This window comes from Abramis brama (assembly GCF_963993115.1).
Source record: "Abramis brama genome assembly, chromosome: 4".
NCBI lineage: Eukaryota > Metazoa > Chordata > Actinopteri > Cypriniformes > Leuciscidae > Abramis > Abramis brama.
The window spans coordinates 28,904,456-28,924,966 of record NC_139966.1 but is presented as its reverse complement, the minus strand read 5'-3'; the positions used below and the strand labels follow the sequence as shown (position 1 = coordinate 28,924,966).

Sequence of the window (20,511 nt, the reverse complement as noted above, 5' to 3'; positions counted from 1 at the left end):
TAAAATGATTTCTGAAGGATCATGTGACACTGAAGATTGATGATGCTAAAAATTCAGCTTTGCCATCAGAGGAATAAATGCATTTTATAATAATATTAAAATAGAAAACAGTTATTTTAAATTGTAAAAATATTTCACAAGATTACTATTTTTGGTGTATTTTGGATAAAATAAATGCAGCCTTGGTGAGCAAAAGATTAATATATACATTTATATTTATATAAGATATACAAGTTTTGTACATTTTGTATGTACATCGATTAATCTGTGATTTTTAGATTTTAGACCAGGTCAGGACAGGACTTTTATTTTGGTCGGTGATGTGACGTCATTAGGAGGCGCCGCGACCATGCATCTGTTGTGATACGACTGTATTGAGGTTTGTATTTTTAAGCATTTAAGGTGTTTAAATCCATACACACAGTTCAATCGGTCGTATAGTTTTTACAAGGAATGCAAAGTGAATTACCTATAATTTCATATAACATTGTGATGGTTTCATTTATGAACACAGTGCATTCACAAAACGTTGCGTCTCGTTTTGTTCCCTATATCGTGAATCAGTTTATAGTAAAAGCAATTTCGGCCACTGCCAAGCAGAGAAGCAGAAACGGAGCTTTTCAAAACTGAACGTGAACTAAAGGTGAGTTCCCTATGCAGTGTTCACTACTCCCTGAGCTCGGGATAGGGCCGTTGAAATGAACTGCACTGACATTAATCGCTCATTTGGCATACATTGCGACGCGGTCACACATTTATAACATGAATATTGTAATTTGCTGTACTTTCACATTTAAAATGCATATAGCATACACATACAAATCACATTGTGTATCTAGAATATAATCAAAACTTGCATGTTTAAACCAGTGGTGGTGTTTTAAAATGAGGAGGCAATAAAGTTCTCACATTTTTATACTGTAGCCTATATCAAATGTAAATTTACATCCACTACACTTAATTCTTCTGGGTAAATAAATTGCATTAAAAAGTGAAACCAAAAACAATTATTTCATTTTTTTGCAATAATTATGTAATGTTCTACTATTTATTAAAACCAAGTAGCCTATACATTTCAACAAGTTAGTATTTTTACACATTTTAACATTTATTCCAAAATAAGTACAAAAAGGCAGTAACAATTTAAACAATATACATTATTTGTGAACTAATGTTCAGCTTTTCTTTTTAATAGCCCGGACAGTAACTTAAGGGGCTTTCTCATCGGAGGAACCTTTTCATAGTTTCTAGAACTATTGGTGAAAGTACCTGGAATTTGGCGTGTTCACACCGCAGGAACTCGGAACGATTTTAGATCTAGGAACTCCTTTTGGAGGTACTAATTTAGCTTCTACTTCAGAGTAGGGTAGGGTGACCATACGTCCTGTTTAACCAGGACATGTTTGGCCAGGATTTCGAGATCGCCCAAAATGCCCGGGATTCGGCTTTTGCTTTCTACAGTCACCATTCATTATGTTTACATTATTTGACACTGACACGTACGTGCCAGCTTTGCAGGTCATGCATTCTGCTTCACACGGATCCCGATCGAGACGAAAACACAGGAATTTTCTTAGCAATGCTAAAACGCACATCAGCCGATCACTTGTTTAACGTTCATGTAAACACTACATTCAGATTCACCAATCGGAATTAATTCAGTCCTACTGAATCAAAAGTTGTGCATGTAAACAAAATGAATGGCGACGATAAAGCAAAAGCCGTATCCCGGATATTTTGGGCGATCTCGAAACCCCGGCCGGACATGTCCTGGAATATGGTCACCCTAGAGTAGGGTCTAAACCAGCACTATAGGAACTATCCGTGACGTTAGTGTTCGCTGATTGGCCGAACATACGTGAAACACCAGCACCCACCATTTTTAAAATGTTTTTACCCAATAATTATTGCCTATATATTTACTTAAGAAACTAACTCAACGAACTAAAGGGTTAAAGGCCTCTTAAAGGGTTAGTTTACCCAAAAATGGGTGAAAAATTAGCCCATTATTTACTCATCCTTAAGGCACCCTAGGTGTACATGACATCCTTCTTTCAGACGAATAGCCTACAATCAGAGTTATATTAAAAAATGTCCTGGCTCTTCCAAGCTTCATAATGCAGTGAATGGCTGTATGTCTTTGGTAGTCCATCAAAGCGCATCTATTCATTATTAAAGTGCTCCATGCATCTCAGTCGGTTAATAAAGGCCTTCTGAAGTGAAGCGATGTATTCGTGTAAGATAAATATCCATATTTAAAACTTTATCAACTAAAATACGCATCGATTTACGCCAAAAGAGTAACCCTTGAACTTGACACACAATGTAATGATGGCAATTGACGCCTCTCGCGGTTCAAACAAACAGGACTGGACAACCGCGTTCGTCAATATGTTGTGCGTCAAGTTCAAGGGTTTGCTCTTTTGGCGCAAGTCAACTTGCGTATGGCCGTCTGCCATAAGCTAGTATATCCAGAACAGTACAAACCTAAATGTTCGTGTGTGTGCAGCGTATTTTTCTGAACCTCGGAAAGTAAAAGACCGGCTGTGCACAAAGGCTATAGCTAAAAAAAAAAAGAACAAAAAAGGGATAATTCCAACTTTGCTAGGGCAATCTGGCGCTAGCATGCAAGTATATTGTTTGTTGTTTTTGCGATCAAAAGTGCAGAGATGGATTTATGTGTACAAACATAGTATCCTCTATTCTCTGTTTATAACTTGTTGAATAAATGACAAACTGATTGATCGGCTTCGGCTTGGTAATCTGCATTTTCAGAATCCGACTCGGGCTAGAACTTATGGTAAAACTGATGACATGATTAACTGTCTTTATAATTGCTTTGGAAGCTGAAGCTTGCGATTAGGGTAATGGGCATAACATTTCCAACACACGCTTGAGGTGTTCGTCCAATCCCACGCACTGGGTCAGCTGGCCAATCAGAGCACACTACGCATTTCGGAAGGAGGAGCTTTGTAGAATTTGGCGCGTTTTAGAAAGATGGGGCATAGAGGAGCTACAATAATGCACAGTAAATGAAATGTTTTGGTTTTTTTAACATTAAACACGGCAACATATTCTATTACACCAAATACACAAAATAATGATCTTTGAAAATAGCAACATATGACCCCTTTAACAAACCAACTTCAAATGTGATCTAATAAATGTAATCTACACATCTTTAAATATCTAATGTTAAGCATAACTAAATAATAAGTGGCCTAAATTTGCCTTATTTTATGAAATTGTAGGCTAGTCCTAGTTTTGAGTGTTTTTTTTTTTTTGTCTAATCAGTTCATTTAAGGACTACTGAACTAGAGAGCTGATTGGGACGCTTGGTGTGGATTTTTTTTCTTCTGTTAATTTTCTCATCTTAAACAGGACAAACACAAAGAAAAACTCCTGGTAAAGCGACTGAGATCCACGTGACACTATTATAAAGATGGCGTTTATTAAAGTGGAGAGTGAAGACGTGGCGGTTATTAAAGAGGAGAGTGAAGACGTGAAGATTGAAGAAGTATTCAGTTTGAAACAAGAAGATACTGAGGAACAAACAGGTTGGTTTCATTCTCAAAGTTTAACTCAGTCCTTTGATCCTTATTAAACGGTCCAGCTCTACAGAAATTAATTATAATTTTTTGAATGTCATATGAGTGTCCTAATTAAAGGTGCAATAATTGATTTTTCAAAAACGCTGTTGAAAAGTTTTCATACCGAGCACCACAACAAACATGTAGCCAATCAGCATTATCGTATGATGGTTGAGGAGAGAGAACAAGCAAGGGGGAAATTTGAAGACCGACTGTTGAAAGTGAGATGAGAGACAATACAAAAGAGAATATCTCAGAGGAATATCACTGAAAAACGATGGGTTATAATCAGGCAAGAGCTCTAGGACCCACGTTAATTTTAAAGCTTTATCCAATATAGAATTATATATTTAAATATAATATAAAGCTTTCCAGCGCCAGAGAGACCTACACTAGAAGGGCTGAAAACGGGCGCTGAAGTTGCATTGTTTCTGCGGGTGATAAAGTGTTAGTGAATTTTGGAGACGGAGCAATGAAGAGAAGAGTGGGTTTGTTTGGATTGATTTCAAATATCAACATTCGTCAACAACGATTTTGGGAGATTGCAGACTGCACCTTTAAAGCGGTTTTATTTGACACGGAGCAGGTCCCTCATGTGGACAGACATGCTGACCAGAAAAATACTAATGCTGCCTTTAAAGGAATAGGTCACCCAAAAATTTAAAATAGCCCATGATTTACTCACCCTGAAACCATCCTAGGTGTATATGACATCCTTCTTTCAGACAAATACAATCGGAGTTATATTAAAAAATGTCCTGACTCTCCATACTTTATAATGGGTGGCAATGGGTATATTTTTTTCCATTTTTAAGTCCATCAAAGCACATCCATCCATGATAAAAGTGCTCGAAACAACTCTGAGGGGTTAATAAAGGTCTACAGTGAAGCGATGCGTTCATGTGAAAAAAATATCCATATTTAAAACTTTATTGACTAAAATAACTAGCTTCCGGCAGACGGCCGTATGCAAGTAGACCTAAGCCAAAAGAGTAACACTTGAATTGCTTCCCTTCAGAAGACCTTTATTAACCTGCCAGAGCCGTTTCGAGCACTTTTTTTAATCACTTTTTACTAATTTTAAATATTAACATTAAACTCCAAATAAAAGCAGGAAATATTCAATCAAGCAATATTAAAAGTTATCAAACGTTAGTTCCAGTCCTTGATTCTGATTGGTTTAATAGCTGTGTTTTATTCAACACGGCTAAAACACGGCTACTATCGCTTCACCCAACGGTTCTATGTATCATTACACATCACCGTCAGCAACCACTCTTTTAGAAACTTTAACATATATTCTCATTGATATATTTCATTGAAGCTTATAGGTAAGGAATAATTGACGACAGGCCGTTGAATTAACGCACGTCGTCAATATGTTGAATTATTAGAAAATTACCATTACCACCTCGGGTGTGCATTATTTTTCTAATAATTCAACGGCCTGTCATCAATTATTCCACCTATACTACAGTTACCACACCTCGAAACATTGATCAGATGATGTATTTCAAGACGTTTGTCAAGTTTTTGTCATTAAAACGCTTTTGTATGTAGGACTTATTTCTTACGCATCAATTCCCATGCCTTCGTTGCTAATTCCAAAACGTCATTTAAGAGTTAGTAACAGAGGTTTGAGCCACTGATAGCAGACTAATGCAGTTATTAGTGCAGTTATTAGATAGACAGAGAGAGGTTGCAATAATGAGACAGAAAAGCATGTGCGTCAACATTATTTAATTAATTTATTAATTCCAGGGGTGCAAACACATGTATGGTCAAAAAAGAGAGAGGTAATCGAAGCCCTCGTCCGGCGGCAAATATCCAGATACTACATTGCCACCATCCCCAACCCACCCCTAGGCACATAGAGTCAAATGAAATTTAGAAAAACTATCTTGCACTACTTCTTGCTTTACTGCTACTTCCTGAAAACAATTTCACCTGATGATTTGAATAGCTCTTTTTGTAAAGAATTAATAATTCTAGGATGATTGGGGTAATTGTGTAGGGTAGGCCTAGTGCATTTGCATAGAAACTAATAAACAAAATAAAAATATAAATACAATAAAACACAAATACACGAGAAATAAAGCAGTGCTTTATGTTTTTCAGGTAAATTAACTGTATTAAGTATTAATACAGTTTATCTTTTGACAAAACGTGATTTTTCTCTTTCTCTTTTGTTGTTTGATTAACTTTGGTGACACAAACAGCTGCAGGTATATTGGGTGCTGTCCCTTTAAGACGAATGCACGTATCTAATACCGGTAATGACACGCATCCGTTTTATTTTGACTGCGTTTACGGGGAAACTCGTTGAGATGGACACTGGCTTATTTTTTCGTGCACATGTCTGTTCAAACACAAATAGATAAGAAAGAAAAGGGAATTCGGTGTTCACGAACTTCACGTGCTGTCTGCGACTGCGTGGCTCTGTGCGCCGACAGACCATCTACATTTGGATGTTAAACATAATATATATAGCCTGATACAGCAAAGACAACGTCGGCAGTATTGACGGCAAAATAGGCTACAGAATATTTCGTTCTGTAGGCCTATTGACAGGGGCAATATTTGAAAATCGATAATTAGGCCTATTTTTTAAATTACAATTATATATGCATTTGTCAAAAACCGAGAGACTTTCAAGCATCAAAATGTAATTTATTAATATGTATTTGCGCCTTCTATTTTGTCTGAAAACTTCCAACACTCTTGCGTGTCACGTGAAAAATAGGAGTCGGTTGCGGTTCTATTTCTAGCACGCGATTTCGGCGCGGCTCGAGAAGTGTGTGTGTCACGCAGGCATTGTGCTCTAACACAAGCTCTAACCAGTTAACATGAGAGCCGACATAAAAACGGACACTCCACGCCACGCAGAGAGAAATGTGATGTAGTGGCAGATCCAGACTTCCAGAGTGAGAGTGAGACAGAAACACTAGTGGTTCACGCTTGCGCACATACTGCTGGTTTGGCGCGCAGTGTTCTGATTCGCTTATTTCCTATTTACTTGTTGGTGGACGCAATCCAGAATTACTGTTGGTTAAATTATTATCAGACCCTCTCAAACCACCCCCCCCCCCTCCTTAAAAAAAAAACTCTTCGGATCTGCACGATTCACACAAGTCACCCAAACTGACGTGAAAAAAGCGGGAGGCGCCGAAAAGCGCGCTGTTTGCACCCCTGTAATTCATTTGTTTTAATTCATTCATTAATTTTATTTTTCTATTATTGACAGTAGGCTGTAACGAAAACCTGTGCAGCAGGACTATCGATTTATGTATATTCATTTCAATTTTCTATTGATTATAGATAGGACTATATACTTTATTTATTAAAATTAAACTGCACATTTCCATTTATTGTGAAGTTAGACACCGAAAATGGCAGATCAAGCGCATGGGGCTGCATGCTAGCAGAGGTTTTTTTTTCCTGTTGATCCTTGGCTTGATTTTCGTTTGTACTTTTGTTTCCTGAGAGGATCAAGCTCCATTTCTTTCTTTCTGTAGCGGAAGGTGCCCAGTAGCTTCTCAGGCTTGTTTCACACTTGTGCCCTGTGACAGACATGATCTGCCTGCTCTCCAGCCCTGCTTCTGACAGCATTTGAACTGCAGTGCTTCTTAGTGAATGGTTGGTGTATCTTATGGATAACCCGACTGCCCTGCTGATGTGCAAAAGCATGTTTCCAAGATGTTCGTTTTTTCTTGTTATGAATTGTATCCTATTTTCCGTTAATACAGTTGACTACGCGAAGTGATATGGAACTGTAATGCGGTCAAACCTTCCTGGAAGTACTTTAGCCGTGCGTTTCCCTGAAAATAATTGCACAACTTAGAATGTTCGTCAACCAATCAGAAACAAGCATTCAACAACCCTGTAGTATAAAGTAAAGTATTGTACAGGGCTCCCACGTGTCCTTGAAATCCTTGAAAGTTTGTGAATCTGAATTATTTTTTTCAATGCCCTGGAAAGTTTATGAAAATTCATAGATACAGGTCCTTGAAAGTCTTATTTTGTGCAATAAGTTTTCTGGAAAAAATGCCATATTATTCCCTCCAGTCCACTAATGTGTTATTACACCAACACTTTGTGGCCTATGCATACATGGATTTCTCGGCGATGTCATCACTGCTTGCGCACGCAACCAGGAGGCAGAAAAGACCCGCGGTCTTCGTACCGGTGTAAAGGGTTTAGCATAGTGGTGTTGTTGTCGCTAAGTCAAAATGCCAAGGAGTTGTTGCGTGGTCAATTGTACCATCAAGGGATTTGTATGCTCTAATCATTTCTCTTGTATACACACTTGGTGTCTGAATAAGATAATTATATATATCAGGTCATACAATTGCTGGCAACTTCTTGTCATCCACAATCCAAAGATCGTCATGTATTGTGTAGGGATCTGGCAAGATCTCACCATTGCTGAGAGTACATTTTTTAATATAATCGCCACGGTCGGAGGTACTAAGGCTTCCCACATAATCCATCGTCAAATCTTTGATTTACAGTAAAGTAACGTTATGTGTGCAGTCATGAAATGTTGCAGGTCGTAAAGTAACGTAAACAAGGTTAACTTAAATAAAAGCAAAGTCGGGCTCTATAGATTCTGCACTGCTAACATTGGCTATTACATTACTACATTACTAACTTAGTCTAACATGATAATTCATACATGCATCACAGTATGTCCGGATTTTGATTCGTAAACAGTTGGACGTTTTACATAATGTTAATATGAAACACAAACAAACAGATCCAACTCTGAAATTGCAGTTTATTATTGAGTCAACAAGAAATTACAAACAATGCGAAATCTACGTCAATTACAATGTTCTTTTACAGAACTCGGCATAACAGATAGCGGTTTTCTGCCTCCTGGATGCGCATGCATCCGGTATTGTTTGTATACAAGAAACCCGTGTATACTAGCTTGCTTGATTTACCTAAGTTACGCGCATTTATGCATTACGTTAAGTGTTTCCCACGTGAGGTGCTTTGTGTTGTACGTTGCCATGACTTCATGCGCGCACAAAACTACTACGATGGTACCTTTAACATTTCACAGACACATCGTGAAACATTGCAAAAATAGGCTAAAACCGCCTGGAAAATGCAAGTTTCAAGATATTTGGAATGTTTCATAATGTATTTGATCTGCACTATATTGTGATATGTTTTCAGTGCTTACACCGAACCCAAATATGTGCAGTCAGTAGCCCTATTCAGACGGTAATTGTTCCTCATGGGGTCGTAAGGTATTTTCTTGATTTTATTAACTAATGTGATTTTATTGCCGTCCAAATCCAGAATATTAGTGTTTTTCTCCCAGCACCCACATAATTTTTTTGGGAAAAACACAAGGTTGTGTGGTGATTTAATTGCCGTCCGAATCCACATCGCTGTGTGTACAAGAAGAGATCACTTCAAAATTCACAGTTTAAATCCATTTTGATCTCTGCCGATCACCATACGTACAATAACTGTTGCGCTTAACTGTAATTTTAAAGATGTACTTTTTTATTACTGAAATGCTGGAAAGTATTTACAAGAAATATAATTCATTACCCGCTCCACCTTTATTTTTACTTCTTGCACATAGAGGGCCCTAATGGGTATGATAGGCGTCACATGACTAAATGTGTAATCGTTTTCAAATGCCTCACTCATACTACTTTACTATTTAACTTACTCATACTATTTACTATACTCGTATTACTTTTCACAGGAGAAAACCGCAGTCTCAATGTGGACGGACGGTGTTTTCAAGTGTATTCAGATTAGTGTAGATGTAGTAGTTGTAAATGTAGCATCAGAAGTTGATCTAGGATGAGATATTCTTCACATTAAATGGGACCTAGAATTATTATTCTTTTCTTCATTTTACCTTTCCTCTAGTGCATAATATATTTGTTTGTGCATGTAAATCAGTGATTGAAATATCAGCTCATTTTACTCTCATTCATCAAAATAAACTAATGTTTATTCAAGTAATTTCATTCTTTTAGTGGCCTTAAATGTTATATTTTCAACAGCCAAATTCCCTGAACACGTCCTCTTACCCAAAGATATGTTGAAAGGAACATAAATGATTACTTTACCTCCGGAGTCTTTCATTGATTTGTCACATGAGAGACAAAATGAACGATTTGTTAAAGGTCCCATGACATGCTACTTTTTGTAGGCTTTAATATAGGCCTTAGTGGTCCCTAGTAGAGATGCACCGATTACAATTTTCTGGGCCGATTAAGTTTGACCTGCCGATACCGATTTTAGCCGATTCCGATTTCATTTTTTCTAACCACTTTACAGCACACACGAATATTTATTTTATATCTTTTCTGTAATAGAACATTTTACAATTTGCATAGTACATATTTTTTTTAACAGATAATTACCAGGTGTGGGTAATTCACACACATCTAAAGTGCAGTGTTATGGAAGAACCATTTCCTTTTCACATTCAATATCCAATAATTTTTTATATGTATTTAGCAAACTAAACATCTGTATGAAAACAGAGAATGGCAATAAAATAATATATAAATAAAAAATAAAATAAATATAGCCTTGCAGTATAAAGATATTTCTCAAAGCACACACACACAGGCCTATTGCAATCACTTGTACAAACTGAATAATAAAACAAGTTTAAATGGGTACATTTTCTATAAATATTAGTCTTCGTTTTCTTTTCTGACATAGCCTACTCCAGTTCTTGTTAAAACAGGCAAATTCTGTGCATCTTGGGCACTTTTTTGTGAAACCCTGTTTAGGCTATTTTGTCCATCAAAAGTGTGCTTTCCCTTTAATTGAGCGTGAGCAGTGCAGCAAATAGACTCGGCGCCGAAACACGCGCTTCACTGCTCGAGACCATGCTCGCGACGCTCCTGCTTGACGCTCCTGCTCCCGTTGTGAATGCACTCATTGATTAACATGCACGCCGAAAAAAATACGCGCTTGCGGTCTGAACGGACGTTATTCACGAGGTTTAATTCCTACATGTGAGTTCCGTGTGCACGTGTGATGCTGATGTTGCACGATGTTATTCATGCGGCGCCCGAGTGCATTTGACCGGCATAACATCGGCATTTGTCAGACTGACCGGCCGGTCGCCGGTCACGGCCGATCACGTGAAAATCGGCCAATTCCGGTCACCAGCCGATCAATCGGTGCATCTCTAGTCCCTAGTACTGTATCTGAAATCTCTTTCCAAAAATTCAGCCTCGGTACAGAATTATAGCCACTACAAGCCAGTCCCAGAATGAGCTTCCTTCAGACGGGCCGTTTCGGTGTCTGTAGCTTTAAATGCTAATGAGGAGGAGAAAGGCGGCGCAAGGTGGAGGGTGGGTGTGGCCTTGACCATCTTGCACAACGGTACCATGCATGTTTGTTTATGTTGGATATATTGCAATGGCACGAAGACATGCAGTCGTTCAAGCATTTCAGTTTGACCCAGAATCTGATCCAGATGGAGAAGCAACGGATGAAGAAGTTGCAACTCAGCGGCTCCAGCAGGACGTTTCCGAATGGTTAGTTTAAAATATTATGTCTGGATACGGTACTTCATTCGGATGGTTTACAGTTATTATCATGTAGCTAACGTGAACCTACTGTTGCCTTTTCATGAGAGATCTGTAACGTCTGTAATTTATCTTATTACAATTACATCAAGCTCTGCGATCTTGAAATGCGGATATCGCACGCGCCATATAACCAACAGGAAAACGGTTATCCAAATAACAAAGAAATGTACAACACTCGCGTTACAGTATGTGTAACTTGATGCTGTCTACCTTTACATTAGCGCAAGTAACTGCATAGCTAATGTGACAGCCACATTCTACGTGTAAGAAGCTAGGTAACCATAAACAGTAAAGCAACACTTATATATCATTTGTTGACTTGCTTGTCCGAGGTGTGTAGCTGTGTGTACCCTTCGGTGTTCATTTGTACATCCAATTATTGAGCAATTATTATGCTTTGCTCGCTCAAAAGCCATGATATCTCTCGCGGACAAACTAAAATCGCACGCGTTCCTACTTCCTAGCTCATTTTCTCATGGGCGAGAAATATTCTCTGGGTGGGCAAAGCAGAGAAAGGGGAGGTAACATTTCTCCTTGTAACGTCATAAGGAGGAGATTCAAGATCAGCGCGTATGAGCCTCCATTTTCTCAAAGGCAGTGAAAAATAGCAAAAGCTTGATTTACACCAATTAAAATTTCTAGAAACTTTGGGACCATATACAGGCTAGGGGAACTCATATTAATGTTAAAAAACCTCAGAAAGTGGAAATTTCATGTCATGGGACCTTTAATGACCCATCATTAATGTAAACAATCTGCATTTACAAAGTACAAAGTCCACCCCAAAGGGAGTTAATCTCTAACAGAGAACACCTTTCTGAAATGTCTTGTTTGAAGTCCAGCCATTACTTCAGCGGCGTAGCTACGTCACCATGTGACTATAAAATAGGCTATACAGGAAAAATGTATCTAAGCCTAATAAACATAGCCATTTCTAATCTTTCATTTTGCCATTAATCTTTTGTTTTTCCATGTTTTTTTCCCCCGTACACTAACCTGAGTGTAAAAGTATATGTTTCCCTGCTATGTGCTGCCATCTACTGGAGGTACCAGGTCACAACTAGGCATGTGCCGGTATCACATTTTCATGCTGCGATTAATTGAGTGATCTTTTATCACGGTATACGGTATTATAACGATATTTTAATTGCACATGAGAAACAGATGGATTGGGGGGGGGATGTAAAAAAAATAAATAAAACTTGCATCACAAGGTGTAATTGTGATTGTCAAAACATTTGGTAACTAAACTGAATTTTATTAAGTTTAGCGACAACATGTTACAATGATTACATGGTACAATGACTGGTAGGCTACTGTTTGTATTGTGTAACACAAATTTAACGATTTCAATTCAATACTTGGGATTTGATTTAAATCTTGATTCCATATTGACTAATTTTGGATAAATATTAGGAAGGCTACAGTAGATAGCCCACATGTAATTTTTTTCATGAGAAAAAAATAACGTGGGCTATCTACTGTAGCCTTCCTAATGCTATGTAACCTTATAGAGCCCTATCAGCTGGTATTATTAAAGGTTACAAATAACTAATTAAATCAGATATAATGAGGTTTTCATTATAATAACAATTATGTAATGACACAAGTAAAAATATAATAAATATTTAAAAAAGTGCAGTGCACATGTATTCAGCAAAATACTCCTCTTTATCTATTTGTTTTAGTCATCTAATATGCCGCTGGTCATTAAATGGTTTAAATGTAACGTTCTGTGACACAATTGTTCTCCTGTTTCATATCAAAAGTAACCTGCTCTGTCTTGTTTGACGGTCTTCGTGTCCTCTTTGCTCCGCGATTTTTCTCTGCGTGAGAAAACAGATGTGTGGCGTGAGCGTGTGAAGAGTCTCGCGCTGAATGCGTAGAGTTGGCAGCTCTGCTTTTAGAAGCGGGATGGATCCGGATAGATCGGCGGCAGCCATAGAATGTAGGCGGCGGCGTTCCTCCTTCCACCATGCTGCTTCTCCATGTGAGGACTGTTTACATTAGACTAGAAGTGCGCACCGGCCGCATGCTTATACACGTGGCGATTGTTTACATCAGAGTGCGCACGTGTTTCGCGCAGCATATACGCAGTGTTTGTTTAAGCCGTTGATGGAAAATAAGCTATAATGCGCGTTCTAAAAATCTAAATTCGGATCTATTATTTTTCACGGTATTTTGAAGTGCCCGCGATAACAATATCGTGCATATTCATTACCACGATTTATCGCATTAGCGAATACGAATACCGGCACATGTCTAGTCACAACACACTTTAGAGTTAGTTAAATACCGTGGAGTAGCATAGTGTTAATGAAAAGGATGACTCTGGTGTACGATGGTGCGGTGCTTCTCGTCTGGTGTGTGACCACCTTAACAGTGTGAATCTTTTCAATTTTAAATAAGTTAAATTTAGCTATAAGCAGTTCTACAAAAACAAAAGCTCGCAATGCATGTAGACGGCCCACTTGAGTGTTGACTGTGCATGCTCCGCAAACAAACAACACAAAAGTTGTGTGAATCACCAGCCGTAATATAGAGCGGACTTGGAGACACATACTTACTGAAATTTTGCTTACTATCTTTCCAACCTGAATTTTTTTCTTGCCATCTTTCCAACCTTTTTTTTCTTTTGACAAACGATCAATAAACAAGACAGACAATTTCACATATAGTGCTATCCTAGAAACGAAGATAATGATATTCAATGCAGGCTCTATTTTAGTCATGTGACAGACCATTTCACGCCATATCATTATCGGCAGCCAACATAATTGGCGTGATTTCACATGTGCTTCTGAGACTGTTTATGTGGAAACTTCCCCATAGCGTCAATGGTCAGCACAGTGTAGCCGGTTCCCTTTTGAGGGAACTCAACGCTAAATTGCACACAGACGAATGCCAAGAGTGCTCTTCACAAAGTGCACATGAGCATTTAAAAGCAGCCGTTTGTCCACTTGATCGTTCATGTTCCACTCATGTACAGCTCACCCGAAGTACAGCATTCACTCAAATTTGGCACTGACAATAAATTTCTCTTTATTATGCATCTTTGTTTTCTTGAATAAATGTCTGAATTACAGGGGGCCTATGGATAACAGTCATGATATTGTGGCTTTAAAGCAATATTTTTAAAAGTAGTAGGATATAAATAAACGTGATGTGACTTGACTGGATAATGTCTAATTGCAGAGCTCATGCAAATATACTGTATATCCACAACACTATGATCAAATGATTTCTTTACTGCTGTTTTCTCGCCACTCTTATTTTTGTTATTGAGAGGAAAGAATGCAGCACATATTTACATATTCGTCTACACGGCACTCTCATCAGTCTGGATGTCGGGATGTTTGTTACCAGTATAGCGCTGCAACGGTATTTCAAACGTTGCTGTTAGTATAGCACTAAAATAAATCTTTGCAAACTCAGTTTCTCCACACTCCCTTTCGATTTCTTCTCCTCCTTCGTTCTTAACTTTGATGTTTGTACTGTGCATTTAGGCTATGTATAAGTTTCGCAACTTCAATAAATCAATATTTGAGAGAATCTTCAGTCTGCAGGAAATATTTCTGCTTCACTCACTCTGATACATGTTGTTGGTTTTGATGTTTTACATGTCTAAATGGGTTTGATGTTTTTTTTATTTACTTTTTTTTTTGCCTTAGACCTTATGGCGCTGAAAGAGGAGAGTGAAGAACTGAATGAAATGGAAAAGAAAGATCAGAGGCCTTTCTCCTGCCAACAGTGTGGGAAAAGTTTCAAACGAAAAAGTAATCTTAATTACCACATGAAAGTTCACACTGGAGAGAGCCCTTTTACTTGCCAACAGTGTGGAATAAGTTTCACTCAAATAGGAAGCCTTAACAGGCACATGAGAATTCACTCCGGAGAGAAACCTTATTCATGCCCTCAGTGCGGACAGAGTTTCTATCAACATGGAAACCTTAAAATCCACATGAGAATTCACACTGGAGAAAAGCCGTACACATGCCCTCAGTGTGGAAAGAGATTTGATCAGCATGGAAACTTTAAAGTCCACATGAGAATTCACACTGGAGAGAGCCCTTTTACCTGCCAACAGTGTGGAAAAAGGTTCAACAGAAAAGGAAACCTTAATTATCACATGAGAATTCACACGGGAGAGAAGCCTTCCATATCACATCAGAGTGGAAAGAGTATCAATCAAGATGGAAACCATAAAGTCCACACGAAAATTAATGTGGGAGAGAGTCCTTTTACCTGCCAACATTGTGGAATAGGTTTCAGCCAAAAAGGAATCCTTAACAGGCACATGAGAATTCATACTGAAGATACATCTTTTTCATGCCCTCAGTGTGGAAAGAGATTTGATCATCGTGGAAACCTTAATGTCCACTTGAGAACTCACACTGGAGAGAAGCCTTTTACCTGTAAACAGTGTGGAAAAAGTTTCAACCGAAAAGGAAACCTAAATTACCACATGAGAATTCATTCTGGAGAGAAACCTTTCACATGCTCTCAATGTGGAAAGAGTTTCTACCAACATGGAAACCTTAAAAGCCACATGAAAATGCACACTAAAGAGAAGCCTTACACATCCCCTGAGTGTGGAAAGAGATTTGATCAACATGGAAACCTTAAAGTCCACATGAGAAATCACACCGGAAAAAGGCCTTTCACATGCCAACAGTGTGGGAAAAGTTTCAACCGAAAAGGAAACCTTAATTACCACATGAAAGTTCACACTGGAGAGAGCCCTTTCACCTGCCAACAGTGTGGAAAGAGTTTCACTCAAATAGGAAGCCTTAACAGGCACATTAAACTCCACACTGGAGAGAAACCTTACAAATGCCCTCAGTGTGGAAAGAGTTTCTATCAACATGTAAACCTTAAGGTCCACATGAGACTTCACACTGGAGAGAAGCCTTACAAATGCTCTCAGTGCGGAATGAGTTTCTATCAACGTGGAAACCTTAAAGTCCACATGAAAATTCACACTGGAGAAAAGCCTTATACCTGTGAACAGTGTGGAAAAAGTTTCAACCGAAAAGGAAACCTTAATTACCACATGAGAATTCACATGGGAGAGAAGCCTTCCATATCACATCAGACTGGAAAGAGTGTCAATCAAGATGAAAACCATAAAGTCCACACTAAAGAGAGCCCTTTCACCTGCCAACAGTGTGGAAAAAGTTTCACTCAAAAAGGAATCCTTAACAGGCACATGAGAATTCACTCTGGAGAGAAACCTTATGTATGCCCTCAGTGTGGAAAGAGTTTCTATCAACATGCAAACCTTAAAGTCCACATGAGAATTCACACGGGAGATAAGCTTTCCATATCACATCAGAGTGGAAAGAGTGTCAATCAAGATGGAAACCATAAAGTCCCCACGGAAATTCAAGTTCACACCAGAGAGAGCCCTTTCACCTGCCAACAGTGTGGAAAAAGTTTCACTCAAAAAGGAATCCTTAACAGGCACATGAGAATTCACTCTGGAGAGAAACCTTATTCATGCCCTCAGTGTGGAAGGAGTTTCTATCAACATGGAAACCTTAAAGTCCACATGAGAAATCACATTGGAGAGAAGCCTTACACATGCCAACAGTGTGGAAAAAGTTTCAACCGAAAAGCAAACCTTAATTACCACATGAAAGTTCACACTGGAGAGAAACCTTTCATCTGCCAACAGTGTGGAATAAGTTTCACTCAAATAGGAAGCCTTAACAGGCACATGAGAATTCACACTGGGGAGAAGACTTATAAATGCCCTCAGTGTGGAAAGAGATTTGATCAACATGGAAACCTTAAAGTCCACATGAAAATTCACACGGGAGAGAAGCCTTATACCTGTGAACAGTGTGGGAAAAGTTTCAAACGAAAAGCAAACCTTAATTACCACATGAAAGTTCACACTGGAGAGAGCCCTTTCACCTGCCAACAGTGTGGAATAAGTTTCACTCAAATAGGAAGCCTTAACAGGCACATTAAACTTCACACTGGAGAGAAGCCTTACAAATGCCCTCAGTGCGGAAAGAGTTTCTATCAACATGGAAACCTTAAAGTCCACATGAGACTTCACACTGGAGAGAAGCCTTATAAATGCTCACAGTGTGGAAAGAGTTTCTATCAACATGGAAACCTTAAAGTTCACATGAGAACTCACACGGGAGAGAAGCCTTATACCTGTGAACAGTGTGGAAAAAGTTTCAACCGAAAAGGAAACCTTAATTACCACATGAAAGTTCACACCAGAGAGAGCCCTTTCAACTGCCAACAGTGCGGAAAAAGTTTCACTCAAAAAGGAATCCTTAACAGGCACATGAGAATTCACTCCGGAGAGAAACCTTATTCATGCCCTCAGTGTGGAAAGAGTTTCGATCAACATGGAAACCTTAAAGTCCACATGAGAATTCACACTGGGGAGAAGCCTTACAAATGCCCTCAGTGTGGAAAGAGATTCGATCAACATGGAAACTTTAAGGTTCACATGAGAATTCACAGTGGAGAGAGCCCTTTTACCTGCCAACAGTGTGGAAAGAGTTTCAACCGAAAAGGAAACCTTAAATACCACATGAAAATTCACACTAGAAACAAAGAGTTTTGATCAACATGCAAGCCTTGAAGTTTACATGATATTTCACACTGGAGAGAAGCATTTTACCTGCCAACATTGTTGAAGAACTGGTGGAAGTTTCAACTGGAAAGGAGTTCTTAACCCCTTTAGGTTCAAAGATCACAGATGTCCCCAGATTTTTGTTTAACATTCACCTCACGTTAAAACATCAGACTCTTACTTGATCTGGGCAAATTGAGTATCATTAGAAAGATTAAAGACTTTAGATATTTTAAAAATATTATGAAAAAACTGTTGCAGTGACATTCATTTCTTAATTTCTGTCAGGAGTGCAGAATTTTTTCTGTAACAACAAATACTATCTGTAATTTTTTATACTTTGAATAGAATAATTCAGTTATTTCATATTCACTTATGTCTGCTCCAGTTTATTTGTGTTAACCTAGCTTCAATGAACAACGTCCGTTAGGGCTCTTAGTACAAAAGTGCGCAAATTTGGAGAAATATTTATTTTTGTTTGGAAAATATTTTGTCATACAGAATACCATTTCTATTAATTTCACTTAGGGCTGGGTGATAAAACGATAACGATAATTATCGCGATATAATTTTTCTCGATAAAACGATATCAAGAGGTCGATAAATGTTCTATAATGTTTATGCACCAAAAGCGGAAAGAAAATCATTTGAACCGCGCGCCACACGGACCATTTATCCGCTCGGCTCAAAGTCCAAACGGCAGCGTGAGCACGTTTATATACTGTCTATGCGAGCGCGAGCTCACTAGAGCAGATGCGTTTACTCTGATCGATCTCTCTCTCTCTCTCTCTCTCTCTCTCACGAAATCCAGTGAGAAGCGCTTGAATCCAGCGAGGAACACAAATGTCTCAGTGATTTAAACCAGTTTAAAGGCAGATGAAACCGCTGACAAACAGGAGAAACACTGTGCGCAGCGATACAGTCAGAAGGCTTTTCCGTCTACAAATTCCCATCATTTACCATGGATTTACTGTACGTTAGCCTAGTAATATTAACTGCACCATGAAATGTGGGATATACATATTGAATTATATTATATTATTAATGTAGACAATGTATTAAAGGACTAATGGAATATAATTACAGTATTTAATAATGTATTTAGGCTACTGTTTTTCATACAAATAGGCTACCATAACCATAAAGTTAGGCTACATTTTTCCATGATAGTGAGAGGCTATGCCTGGTTTCATCTGTGGTTGTCATGATCTAAATGCATGATACTGGATGACCAATGGTTAAGTTTAATAAAACCCAAACAGTCAGAATATTACATTTTACAAAAAAAAAAAAAAAAAAATTGCACATGCAGAAACTAAGAAATTGTCCAATATATTTATTTTGTTTAGGAAAAATGACAAATGTTTGAATGTTCTACCTCAGATTTGTGAAATGTTCACCTGTTTGGCAAGTGTTTGTCATGATATGTTCTGACAATAAAGAGTAGTTTAAAACCACAGTTAACGCTCTGGTTTCTACAACTTTCACTTAGGAGCAAAAATCTGCCTATAAACTTGAAAGAAATAAAGATTTGACTTTTATCGTGATAATTATCGATATCGACTGATATAAAAAAAATTATCGTAAAAAATTTTTTGGGCCATATCGCCCAGCCCTAATTTCACTTTAGAGTTAAAACAGCGTACACAGCACTGTCTCTCCTGTTCCTGGTTTGTGTCAGATATGATCTCAGCGCTCTCTCATTTGTTGTAGAGCTGTCAATCATCTTACATGACTATATTCCAGCCCTTCTGCATGACGCTGTCATGTACACTTCCTCCTTTGCAGCTCCATGAAGAACAAACCCAAAGAAACCTTTCTACATAAGAAACAAGAAGCTAATAAACATACGATTACGATGGTATATGGTTTGTGTAATTTTCATGCGATTTGGGGTATATTCATATGAATAAAGAATGTTTACATTATACATGCTTAGAAGGTGTAGTTATTAGCTCCATACAAAATGCCAAATATAACATTTTAACAACATATGACTAAAATCCGCATTAGTTCGCGATCGAAAGTTGGTGGTTTAAAGTGAGCTTTGAGTAAAAGTCTAATATTACCCAGATAGCACAGATACGTCTGCAAGATGTCTGTTAAAGATCACTTCAACAGAAGACCTATACGCTATTTGAATTTATTGTCTTTGTATTATTCTGAAACCTTTTTTTTAAGTAAAACGAAACCATTTTTGGTGATTCGAAAAACTTTTAAAATAAGTCTCAGAGTGATTTTTTCCCTAGAAGTATCTTTACTTTGTTGTAGTTTAGGTATTAATACTAAGCAAAAGCCCAGTGAAACGGACCCAGGACTGAACTGGATCGGACACCGCCGAAGAAATCATTGAAACCATTTCTAGCATCTTTAACCTGCAGGTAAGGACAATCTATGATTGTAATAGGTTATGGGAAGGTCGTAGAAAGATTCTGACGTTACAGCGGTATAGAAACACAACAACAGGTCACCTGACGTAGATGGCACTGTATGTTTGGACAGAAGACCAGACCGTGTTCTTCATTAAACTCATACAAGGCCAAAGTATTACGGGAATACTGGACTCTAAACAAAAAAGAAATGCCACAATTTATCAAGACCTTGAAGCAGAAATTAGGGAGAAACACCCAGAAACACCTCTCACAAAATATGTGCCTCTCCCAGTATAAGGGATTTCCTTGGCATTAATGATTGGATAACACGTACATGCCTACAACTCCTTCTATTAAAAATA

General features: G+C 38.1%; 1 protein-coding gene across 2 annotated transcripts; it reads left to right on the top strand.

Annotated features, from left to right (window-relative positions):
• Window positions 1-319: 319 nt before the first annotated feature.
• LOC311080550 (uncharacterized protein) lies at window positions 320-20,019 on the top strand. Of its 2 annotated transcripts, XM_084110541.1 has the most exons (4): window positions 320-379; window positions 565-643; window positions 3,382-3,557; window positions 14,848-20,019. In XM_084110541.1, exons 3-4 carry the CDS (start codon window positions 3,443-3,445, stop codon window positions 17,766-17,768), a joined length of 3,036 nt encoding a protein of 1,011 aa, XP_083966667.1. In that variant the 5' UTR covers window positions 320-379; window positions 565-643; window positions 3,382-3,442; the 3' UTR covers window positions 17,769-20,019. The 2 variants fall into 2 exon arrangements, with proteins under 2 accessions (XP_083966667.1, XP_083966668.1); XM_084110542.1 differs by lacking the exon at window positions 565-643 and having other exon boundaries at window positions 334-379.
• The last annotated feature ends 492 nt before the right edge of the window (window positions 20,020-20,511 follow it).

Excerpts from the sequence above, each read along its gene's own strand:
- LOC311080550 (XM_084110541.1), top strand. The coding sequence starts at position 3,443 with ATGGCGTTTATTAAAGTGGAGAGTGAAGACGTGGCGGTTATTAAAGAG. Across the intron at positions 3,558-14,847 it reads AGATACTGAGGAACAAACAG|ACCTTATGGCGCTGAAAGAG; the intron begins GTTGGTTTCATT and ends TTTTTGCCTTAG.